Source organism: Carassius gibelio, chromosome B4, assembly GCF_023724105.1.
Source record: "Carassius gibelio isolate Cgi1373 ecotype wild population from Czech Republic chromosome B4, carGib1.2-hapl.c, whole genome shotgun sequence".
Classification (NCBI taxonomy): Eukaryota; Metazoa; Chordata; class Actinopteri; order Cypriniformes; family Cyprinidae; genus Carassius; species Carassius gibelio.
Genome location: NC_068399.1, coordinates 3,077,124 through 3,089,615, shown reverse-complemented (window position 1 = coordinate 3,089,615; position 12,492 = coordinate 3,077,124). Strand labels below are relative to the sequence as shown.

Sequence of the window (12,492 nt, the reverse complement as noted above, 5' to 3'; positions counted from 1 at the left end):
TGTATGTTTCCCAATTATATTAGCTTAGTTACCTCTCGTAATTTGTATAAGTTGAGCTCTAAACACTCATATTCAGGTGTATGAATGTATCTCTTGTTTAATATCTTATAGATGTTTCTTTCTTGGGAACAAAATGATCTGCTCTTTATTTCTAAAAACAATAATATACAGTATGTGATTGTGAAATGCATCATACTATTTGTAAATATTTTTGGGTAAAACTGCACCAATCTTCTGCACTTAAAATAGGCCATAAATGGAGAAAGAGAACACTTCTGCTCAAACATTCACGCCTGGAATTGGCTATTCCACCCAAAAGCTGAACTGTCAAAAGTCAATTAACTGATTAATTAATTGGCTCAAAAACTCAACTTCTTGAGAAGGACACTCTCCAAGACTAGTGGTCGACCGATATATCGGACAATACTGGCCAATATCTGGAATTGGCTATTCTACCCAAAAGCTGAACTATCAAAAGTCAATTAACTGATTAATTAATTGGCTCAAAAACTCAACTTCTTGAGACGGACACTCTTCAAGACTAGTGGTCGACCGATATATCGGCCGATAATGGACAATATTTGGCATTTTTCAAGCATTGGTTAATAAGTTTTTCTACTTGGCCGATGTGTTCGAGGCGGGACATTTATTTTGACGGCAGTGAGAGAGACAGCACCTGAGGCACACGGTGCTCACACTCTCCCTCTTGTTTACTGCCATTAACAGTTCTGTCTTATACTATTAGAAGTATGTCTAATAATCGGGAGAACAGTTAAACTAAGGAATTAATGTATACAGTAAGTATTATAACGATTGCTTCTATATTAGGCCTATTAGTAATATAAAGGCTAGTATTATAATACTTTCTTGTTTGGCATCAGCATTAAGTAAATACGCATTTATATAATTAAAATAAATATTTGAATAACTAATGAACATTTAATTTCACAAACCTTGCTAACTTAGTTGAATCCAGCTGTGAGATCTTGTGAAGTGTGTATCCAGCATGATAATGTTTTCTCTGCATGACGGTCGATCTGTGTGATTTAAATTATTTAACCTTTACACTTATGATTTCAAATTATTCTGCACTTTATACATTCACCCACTACCATATTAATGTCATTTTCTCTGCTTGTAAAATGAGGGTTATCCTGGATTTATTTGAAAAATATGATTCTTGAGAAAAATGAGAAATTAGTTTCCTTCAAGTTACTTAGTTGAGTCGCTGTGGACTTTCCTATCTTCACAAGAACAAGAGGACAATCTCCAGCTCACTCCTTAAGAACTCATCAAGAACCTAAGGTGTCTATCGCCTCAGGACTCATGTCATCATTTACAACTATTAAGATGCGTGTTTAAGTATGAGCCCCTTATTAAGGTGATTTTTGATTCTTTGCTTGTATCTGTGTGCTGCTCCCAATTTGGAGTCACCGAGTGTTAATTCTTGCTACATGCTAAACTACTGCTAGTACTGCATGAAGTAGGAAGATTATTCATCATTGGGCAGGAAAATCATCTTTCCCAGAATTTAGAAATGATAATAGTGATTAGTGGTCAACCGATATCTTATAAAGCGGGGGGTGATAGCCGATATAAATCCAATATGATTTATTAAATTATTAGTAGTACTCAAATTTGTAATAATTTGACAATGGATTTAAAAGTAAATGTGTAAAAGAAACATGATTATTTGTGAAAAATAATGTCATCTGAAGTATATTTAATACAAATATAATTCAAAAGGAAGGTAAACACTGTAACCAATGGAGCACTCAGTATTCTGGGAAGTTTGTGTGCACTGGGAATCATATTTTTCAAATAAATCCAGGATAACCCTCATTTTACATACAGCACACAGTGTAAATGACATGAATATGGCAGTGGGCAAAGTGCAGCATAATTTGAAATCAGGAGTGTAAAGTTTAAATCATTTAATTCACACGGATCGACCGTCACGCAGAGAACACATTATCATGTTTGATACACACTTTACAAGATCTCACAGCTGAATTCAACTAAGTTTGTGAAATTAAATGTTCATTATTCACTCAAAGGTTTGTTTTAATTATATAAATGCATATTTGCTTAATGCTGACGGCAAACCAGAAAGTATTATATTGTTAGCCTTTCTATTACTAATAGGCCTAATATAAAAGCAATTGTTATAATACTTACTATATACATTAATTCCTTAGTTTAACCGTTCAATCTGATTATTAGACAGACTTCTAATCATATTACACAGAACTTTTAACAACAGTAAAAGAGGGAGAGTGTGAGCGCTGTGTGCCTCAGGTGCTATCTCTCATAGTGCTGTCAAAATAAAAGTCCCACCTCAAACACATCGGCCAAGCAGAAAAACTTATCGGCCGATATATCGGTTCGACCACTAAAAGTGACTGCTCGGTGGACGACAGATCAAATAATTCTAACATCAATATGGCTACAGTTAATTTTAAGATCTAATCTAAATATTCATTATTAATTTTAACCAGTTATAATTAATCATACATTTCCATTTTGAGTTAATTTGCTACATAAGATGTTAAAGATCCCAAGCCTTTACCCTCCTCCCCTTGACAAAAGGTGGACAGAAGTAGACAAAAGAGACATGAACAGTCTATTTGTGATCCCATCAACCAAAACACATTTTAAATACAGGTGTAAATAAACCCAGATCCACTGCTCAGCTATTTTCAAATGTGAAAACTCATATGGTGTGTAAATGCTGTTTTATTTTTAAAACTCTTTCCACAGTGTCCACATTTAAACGGTTTCTCGTCAGTGTGTCGCATTATGTGCTTGTTAAGGGATCCTTTTTGGCTGAAACTTCTTCCACATTGTTGGCAGGTGAAAGGTTTCTCTCCAGTGTGAATCATTTTGTGGCTTTCCAAGTGTGGTTTATGATTGAAACCTTTTCCGCACTGAGGGCACGTGTAGGGTTTCTCTCCAGTGTGAGTTCTCATGTGGTATTCAAACTGTTGTTTTTGACAGAAACTCTTTCCACACTCGAAGCATGTGTAGGGTTTCTCTCTATGAGTTTTCATGTGGACTTCAAGGTTTCCATGTTGATCAAAACTCTCTCCACACTGTTCGCATGTTTTAAGTTGCTCTACATTGTGAATTTTCATGTGTCTGTTAAAGCCTTCTTTTTGAGTGAAACTTACTCTACACTGTTGGCAGGTGAAAAGACTCTTTCTAGTGTGAATGCTCATGTGGGAGTTGAGGTTTTCCTTGCGGTTGAAATCTCTTCCACACTGTTGGCAGATGTAAGGCTTTTCTCCAGTGTGAACACTCATGTGCCTGTCAAGGTTTCCTTTTTGGCTGAAACTTCTTCCACATTGTTGGCAGGTGAAAGGCTTCTCTCCAGTGTGAGTTCTTATGTGGTGTTCAAAACGTCCTTTATGATTAAAACTCTTTCCACACTGAGGGCATGTGTAGGATTGCCTTTCAGAGTGAATTCTCATGTGACCTTCAAAGTGTCGTTTTTGACCGAAACTCTTTCCACATTCAGAGCAATTGTAGAGTTTCTTTCTATGAGTTCTCATGTGGACTTCAAGGTTTTCATGTTGATCAAAACTCTTTCTACACCGAGAGCAGGTGTGAGGCTTCTCTCCAATGTGAACCCTCATGTGTCTGTTAAGGCTTTCTTTTTTAATGAAACTTCTTCCACATGTTTCGCAGATGAAATAATGTTTTCGTCCTCTGTTTTTAGACCTTTTTCTAGAAATCTTTTCAGTCTGTAAACAAGTAAAAGATGTTTCTTCATTTTTTAAATCATGATCTTTCTCTTTCATTTCATTCAGTTCTTCGCTCTCCTCTTTCAGTGCCATCAGATCTAAGGTTAAAAAAAAATGACAAATTAAAGTTAACCCTAGTTTATTAACATGAAACAACAGACATCAAAACATTCTAACATGTATAGTGTCAAAACTAACATACAACTGCATGCTATATCCACTAAGCAACTGCAAGATTGCAGCCTTTAACTCTGCACCATTTACTTCAGTCAATGTTACAGTCTCCTAAAACAAAGGAAGATTTCACCCCTAAATTTGATGATCTGCTGTCTGTTGTGCCTCAAGTTTTAATGATAATTTCCATGATTGACCATCATTTAAATTAACGACCAATTAATCGATTAATCATTAACCTTAATAGTCACCAGCATAACAGCATGTGCAAAAGCTACTCACAAAAAACCCGCTTTCTGACCTAATTTAAAGGGGTTTTAGTCTGAATAACATGCTAGTAGCAGGCTTATAAAGTGAATAGATGTGCTTATGATCATTTGATAAAAGGTTTGAGATCATTTTACTTTGTTGACCGTTTCCTAATCTCACTTTTAGACTGACGGTTTAAGGTCAAGAATTCATGGAAGCTTTCATTGGCCAAGGCCCAGCCATGAGGCTGTTGGGCCGACACGTAAAACAACCAATCACAGTTTGTTTTGTTCGTCACATTTCAAGGCATGGAAATGTTACTACAATAAGACTGGTGTGTCAAACTCGGACATATTTTAAAGTTTCTGTGCTATTTCACATACTTTTGAGAATCCAAAGATGATCCTGATAAGCGCTCATCACAGTTGTAAACACAGCGGCTTCACATTTTTTTGTGAAGGGGTTTGGCACCAGAGTATCCAGGTGGTTTCCAGGTGGAACGTAAGAAAATGCGACACGTCGAGGTGAAATCCTATTGAATTCAACCAACTCCGACAATGACTTGGACATTTCTGAAGTCTTTCCCCTTTTGTGTCCTATATGCACCAGACGTTTAGCCAATGGCTACGACTAACGGTTTACTATCCTGGCGCGGAGACTGTTGAACACGCCTCTTTAAATGGTTTCATGGTGATCGACGTTGTGTTTTAAAATACAATTGCAATATTTTCAACTGACATTGTGGCATTTAAAATAAAATGATCCCAAACGTAACTGTGGCACATGTGTGTGCTGCACCGTCAGTGAACTGATTCCATCTTCTGCAGAAAAACACACCATCTCTCACATCAACCATTTTCATCGGAGTAGTATGACCAGTACTCATTTTGATCCTGCTGGATTCTGTTCCGAAAAATGTCAGATTTTGAAAGTTTATTTGAATTTTGAACTCATTTAAAATGTAAACTAGGCTTGCACTTTACCCACATTAGCATGTAGAATGAAAAAATCATCCTCTTGACATGAGCAAAAAACATCCTTGGCATAACAGCAGAGTGGACCAGTATACTACAGAGATATAAAAAAATAAGTGTGCAAAAGTGTTGACATTTTTTCACATATCACAAAAAATAAAAATTGAAGATTTGTGCTTTTGTAAAATAAAGCAAACAAACATAATAAGCGTTGCCTTCCTTTCTGTGAACTTGTTGATGGAGCGATGCGCCACACTTTTGTTTTAAATCTGTTAACTTAATTATTTAAGATCAATATATTTAGTTTTTTTTTCATAAAAACAAATTCTTATTTTTTTTTTAGGCCATTACTTACATAGACTATACATTTTCCTTAAAACGTCCCATTTTGTCACAGAGCTTGAAAACCTATGTCCTAGGCTAGTGAGATCCATGCAGAAACTTGTGAACTATGCTTGTAGCTCTGGCATCACCGTTTAGTGACATCATTGAATGCTCTGGGAAAAAGTATCATCAGTGTTGGTCACTGCACCTTTTAATGATGCTGTTTTGAGTCCAGCAATTATTAACAAATGGTATAAAAGCTTTGTTTATTAGAGGAAAAATTGGTTAGCTGGAAAATGTTGTATCACGACCATGCTTTTGGATACCTTTCGAGGCCATATTGCCTTTATGCTGCTTTGCTGGATGGTCACAAATATCCAAAAATTCAATAATATTTAGGCATTATTTTTTTTCATAAATCCTCACCATCTAACCTTCTAATTTTAAAATCATTCACTTTTAATCACTGTCTTAGTATCTCTTACTGTTGTAAACACACAGTAAGGGAAATGAAAGATTTCATGGCCATGAATTAAGAATTTGTTCGATTAATTAATTTGTTCCCTCATTTTAGTTAAATCATGGGTTATTTAAGGAACATAATTAATGAAACATGGACAGCGGTCCCCATAGCTGGGTATGGGCAGGAATTGACTTATTAACAAACTTATTTAAAATACCTATATTTACTTCATGACAAATCAAAAGACGTAAAAAAAACTAGGTTGTTGAAATGGCAACTGTAGCCAAAGAGATCATCTACTGCCATCGCGTGGCATTTTATCTTTAAGTCTTTTATTTTCACAGAAACACGTTTTTGGCATGTATAGGGGCTGCCATAGACTCCCATTGGACGAGCAGAAGAATAAACACATACAGACACATTAGGGGCTATTGGGGCTTGACCCCTAATAAGAAAACAATAGGCCCTCCTTATAAGCATGTTTACATTAAAATCCTTATGGATTTTTTTTTTTTAATATGGTTTCCTTAATCTGATCAGCTCAAGACTTGGCTACTTTTCCTAAGTTTGCCACTTAAAAAACAAATTGGAGGACTTGATTCAAAAAAGTTAATTTGGTTGGGAAAAAAACCCTCTCAAATTTCTCCCATAAAAAAATGAATGGGAAACACTACAATTCAAAACTTTTTTTGTCCGATAAATCCAACACGATGCATTTAAAAAACATAAATGAAGGGGTGAGCCTATACAACATTTTCAATGAATCAAACAAATTTTTAGGTTTTGGCTGTCGGAACTTACTGGAATATTTACTTTTTTCTGAAGTAAAAGAAATACTAAATAACAAAAATAAGCATATTTTACATACAAATATGATACTTTATGGTAAATGGTAAATAAAATTATTTAAATATAAATACTTTGCGTCACACTAAAGGACTAAAGCACCTAAAATGCAAATTTTACCAAGGCAACCTTGCTAAAAAAACTTATATTGTAACCTCGGTAAGCAATTTTTATCGTGGAACCTCCTGGAAGCGCGATTGGACTAATTTTGGACTAGTTTTGAGAAGCAACTGGGCAGGATTTGTTGTGAAAACCTATAAAAGGGTGTACAAAAATGTGTGCCAAAGGCAAATTAATTGAGAATAAACAGGAAAATATACAGGATAGTTCAGATTTGAGAATGAAAACCAACCTGTTTGTTCATGTTTGACTGTGAAGGTTTCTTCACTCTCTTCTTTAATAATCTCCATCTTTGTTTGTTCCTCAGTTTCTTCATGTTCGACTCTCAATGTTTCTTCAATCTTCACGTCTTCACTCTCCTCTTTAATAATCTCCATCTTTATAATCAAGTACACGTGGATCTCAGTCACTTCAGCAGGAGTTTTTCCTGTGAGTTTGGATATACTTGCCGGTTTAAGATTTGAATAATTAACAGGGAAAAAAAGAAAAAGAAATCTCTGGGTGTGTCTCAATCAGCTCTAGTTCAGTAGCCAGCACACTGGTGAGGGAGACAGAGTGAGAGTTAATGGATCAGATCTGATTAGACTAACACTTAACAAATGTAACTCTCTATACAGGTTTGATTAACATTGGGCATTTAATAAGTATAACTTGAATCAATTCCACGTTTGAAAATTGCTATTGTACTTTAAGCTTGCCATTACACCACACCAGCAGTTGGTAAAGTTGTCATCACATGTTTGTGTTTGTTCTCGTTGTGTTTAGTATCGAACAGCAATGTCTCTTCAGCGAGCGGCGATTCAAAACACTGAATCATTTGTGAAGAACCGATTCAATTGACTCGGAGCTTTGAAGATCGCTAACTTCACACAGAGAGCGAGATCAGACGCACCTCGAATGTTACTAATGTGTGGATGCGCTTTGCTCACAAAACAACCTGCTTTAATATTAGATAAAATATTACAATGTTACGCTCGATGATTATCAACTTTACATCACTTGTAAACACTATAAAATAGATTGCACGCGTTTGTATGAATTCAAACACTTTAAATGATTAAGACCACAGACCTTTCTCCAGCTGAAACACAGACGCGGGAGCGCGCCGCAGCCTTATGACGTCATGCCACCAGATCAAAATAAAAGTCCTGTTCACGCGCTTCTGTATCTACACTACAGAGAGTGCTTAGATATTTACATAAGGGAAACACATACGATTAATAAAACATATGTCAGTGTTATTCAGATTTGTATTAAGTAAGTACATATTGAAATATATATATAAAGAAAAAAATAGAAATAATAGAATTTGTAAATGTACTTATTTTCCATATTTATTTATAATTATATATTTTTCTATCTATTCACTCATACGTTCATCCAATCATACATTTATGATATTTATTTCCACAAGTATTTCTTCTAATGCTTATTTAAAATTAAAATATTATTTAATTTTGAAATTTTTAATTTAATTTAAATTTTAATGCTTATTTATATACTTTATTTCATATTGATTAATGTATTATGAGTATATTTATTTGTTTCCATGTTTAGGCTATTTACTTTTACATTTATTTATTACTTTTTGTCAGCAAGGGAGAAGTTCTGAGGCCACATTAGCACCATGTGTGGGGGTGGGTCATTGATATTCATATATTTACCGAACATAAGCTTTTTTTTCCCCTCGTCTCAAGAAATATCCACATCCACACAAAACCAACACCAATCAATGTACATGACAGACCAGTGTGTTTTGCTGTAATTCTGTCACAGAGATACGCTAAAAACAGAGAAGAAGACTTGGACTATGTGCATAAACCTTACGCGTGCTATACAAACGAACATGGAACAAACCATTTATTAATCTATGTTAATATTAGTTAATAAAAAGACAATCATTAAGTGTTTGTTCATGTTTTTGTTGCTGTTACGTGACGTAGCGGTGTCTGACTAGAGCAGTTCTCAACCTTTTTTTCCACTGGGCCGCATTATGGTCCAAGTGCAAGTCTCGCGGGCCGCACGCATGTAATTTACATATTACGTCACAAATACAAACCAACCTGATTTATAATATTATAGCCTAAATATTATGATATCTAATCGATTAGATTAATTGAAATAAAGAAATAATTCTACTCCGCCATCAGCTCAGAGCCTCGGCACACACTCTACGATGGCGATATTTACGTCACGCCTACCTAGCGGTTCATAGCGGACTCGCGGACACAACAATTAATAATCGATTAATGAAGCCCTGGGACTTGCGAAAGCAGCTTCCAAATTCTTAGTGACTAAAGCAGCGGACAGATTCAGGAAGATGAAGTACTGTCATCCATCCGACCCTCCTGTCCACCTTCGAGGAGAGGGGCATCTTAGAAACCACACTCCAGTGATTCAAGTCTTACCTCTCAGGTATGTCCTTCAAGGTGTCTTGGAGGGGTGAGGTTTCTAAGTTACAACTTCTTGCTACTGGGGTTCCTCAGGGCTCAGTGCTTGGACCACTTTTCTTCTCCATCTACATGTCATCATTAGGATCTTTCATTTAGAAGCATGGCTTTTCCTATCATTGCTATGCTGATGACACTCAACTCTACTTCTCATTCCAAATTGATGATCCAAAAGTATATGTCCGCACTGCAGTCACATGTTTCTGGCTGGATGAAAGACCACCACCTTCAACTCAACCTTGCTAACACAGAACTGCTCATTGTTTTAACCAACCCAGCACTTCATCACAGCTTCTCCATTCCTTCCTTCCAGGACAGCCAGGAACCTTGGAGTTGTGATTGATGCATGAGGTAGGAAGATTATTCATCCTTGGTCAGGAAAATAATCTTTCCTAGAATTTAGAAATGATTATAGTGACTAGTGGTCGATCTATATCTTAGAAAGCGGGGGGCCAATAGCCGATATAAATCCAACATGACTTAATTATTAATATTTAAGAAACTTTAAATTTGACAATGGATTAAAAAGTAAATGTGTAAAAGAAACATGCTTATACGTAAGATGACATTTCACAAATAAGCTAATATTTAATACAAATATAATTTTTTAAAAAGGTAAACGCTTTTAACACGGAGCACTCAGTATTCTGGTAAAGTTTGTGTGCATTGGGTATCATATTTTTCAAATAAAGCCAGGGTAACCCTCATTTTACACACAGCACAGATAAAATGACATGAATATGACAGTGGGCGAATGTATAAAGTGCAGCATAATTTAAAATCAGGAGTGCAAAGTTTAAATCATTTAATCCACACGGATCGACCATCACACAGAGAACACATTATAATGCTTGATGCACAGTTCACAAGATCTCACAACTGAATTCAATTAAGGTTGCAAGGTTTGTGAAATTAAATGTTCATTAGTCACTCAAAGATTTGTTTTCATATTTGCTTAATGTTAACGGCAAACCAGAAAGTATTATATTGTTAGCCTTACTATTACTAATAAGACTAATATAGAAGCAACTATTAGAATGCTTTATGTATACATTAATTCCTTAAACCGTTCTACTTGATTAGTAGACAGACTTCTAATCATATTACACAGTTCTCACACTCTCCCTCGTTTAATGTCGTTAACAGTTCTGTGTGCCTCTGGTGCTTTCTCCCTCAGCGCCGTCAAAATAAAAGTCCCACCTCAAACATTTGCCAAGCAAAAAAACTTAATCGGCCGATATATCGGTTCGACCACTAACAGTGACTGCTCAGTGGACGGACAGATCAAATAATTGTAACATCAATACTACTACAGTTAATTTTAAGATCTAATCTAAATATTCATTATTAATTAGAACCAGTTATAATTAATCATAAATATTTCTATTTTTCCATATTTCCGGCTCCATTTGAAAGCAGGTGATGGACATTTACCGCTAATCATAGAACCAGCTTTACTGACGAGACACGCATGACAATCACATGCGATTAATCGTTCAGCCCTAACTGATAATGTAATAAAACAATTGTCTAAAATGTGAAAACTCGTATGGTGTGTAAATGCAGATTTATTTTTAAAACTCTTTCAACAGTGTCCACATATAAACTGTTTCCCGTCAGTGTGTCGGTTTATGTGTCTGTCAAGGTTTCCTTTTTGGTTGAAACTTCTTCCACATTGTTGGCAGGTGAAAGGTTTCTCTCCAGTGTGAATCATTTTGTGGCTTTCCAAGTGTGGTTTATGATTGAAACCTTTTCCGCACTGAGGGCACGTGTAGGGTTTCTCTCCAGTATGAGTTCTCAAGTGGTATTCAAACTGTTGTTTTTGACAGAAACTCTTTCCACACTCAAAGCATGTGTAGGGTTTCTCTCTATGAGTTTCCATGTGGACTTCAAGGTTTCCATGTTGATCAAAACTCTCTCCGCACTGTTCGCATGTGTAAAGCTGCTCTACATTGTGAATTTTCATGTGTCTGTTAAAGCCTTCTTTTTAAATGAAACTTACTCTACACTGTTGGCAGGTGAAAAGACTCTTTCTAGTGTGAATGCTCATGTGGGAGTTGAGGTTTTCCTTGCGGTTGAAATCTCTTCCACACTGTAGGCAGATGTAAGGCTTTTCTCCAGTGTGAACACTCATGTGCCTGTCAAGGTTTCCTTTTTGGCTGAAACTTCTTCCACATTGTTGGCAGGTGAAAGGCTTCTCTCCAGTGTGTGTTCTAATGTGGTGTTCAAAACGTCCTTTATGATTAAAACTCTTTCCGCATTGAGGGCATGTGTAGGATTGCTTTTCAGAGTGAATTCTCATGTGACCTTCAAAGTGTCGTTTTTGACCGAAACTCTTTCCACATTCAGAGCAATTGTAGAGTTTCTTTCTATGAGTTCTCATGTGGACTTCAAGGTTTTCATGTTGATCAAAACTCTTTCTACACCGAGAGCAGGTGTGAGGCTTCTCTCCAATGTGAACCCTCATGTGTCTGTTAAGGCTTTCTTTTTTAATGAAACTTCTTCCACATGGTTCGCAGATGAAATAATGTTTTAGTCCTGTCTTTTGAGCCATTTTTCTTGTGGAAGTCTTTTCAGTCTGTGAACAACTAGAATATTTTTCTCCATTTATGGAATCACGACCTTCCTCTTCCATTTCATTCAGTTCTTCACTCTCCTCTTTCAGTGCCATCAGGTCTAAGATTATAAAAGACAAATAAAAGTTAACCAGAGTTTAATGACACCAAACAACAGACATCAAAACATGCTAACATGTAAAGTGTCAAAATTAACATACAACTGCATGTTATATCCACTAAATAACTTTAAGAGGTGTTATATGTAATCTGAGAAACCCTTCCCAATATTAGTAACTCGTCACTTATTTAGGACATCTCAAAAGTGATCAAGCTGGTCTTTAATTTCTTTACAATGTTTTATTTTTTACACTGTTCCATGTAAAAATGAACTTTTATTTTTAAAGGCTATTTTATTTTGACACTGGTTTTACTCAAATGCAATGGTAAAATGCTTGTGAAGTGATTCAGAACAGTTCTGGTGATGTTGTTTCTGTATTTATGTCCTCATTAGGCTATATGCACACTCACTTCCGCATTCCAAGTCGGCCAGCCAGGTTACATCCGGCGTCGACGGCGCACATAGCGTCAATA

At 35.9% G+C, this 12,492-nt stretch overlaps 1 protein-coding gene across 3 annotated transcripts; it reads right to left on the bottom strand.

The window, feature by feature from the left end:
* Positions 1-1,101: 1,101 nt before the first annotated feature.
* On the bottom strand, positions 1,102-12,083 carry LOC127955983 (gastrula zinc finger protein XlCGF8.2DB). Of its 3 annotated transcripts, none has more exons than XM_052553714.1 (3): positions 7,965-8,039; positions 7,126-7,431; positions 1,115-3,841 (listed from the first exon to the last, which is right to left on the bottom strand). In XM_052553714.1, the coding sequence occupies exons 2-3, from the start codon at positions 7,268-7,270 to the stop codon at positions 2,700-2,702; spliced, it is 1,287 nt and encodes a 428-aa protein (XP_052409674.1). In that variant the 5' UTR covers positions 7,271-7,431; positions 7,965-8,039; the 3' UTR covers positions 1,115-2,699. The 3 variants fall into 3 exon arrangements, with proteins under 3 accessions (XP_052409675.1, XP_052409674.1, XP_052409672.1); XM_052553712.1 differs by lacking the exon at positions 7,965-8,039 and adding an exon at positions 7,581-7,860; XM_052553715.1 differs by lacking the exons at positions 7,126-7,431; positions 7,965-8,039 and adding an exon at positions 11,406-12,083 and having other exon boundaries at positions 1,102-3,230.
* Between the last annotated feature and the right edge of the window lie 409 nt (positions 12,084-12,492).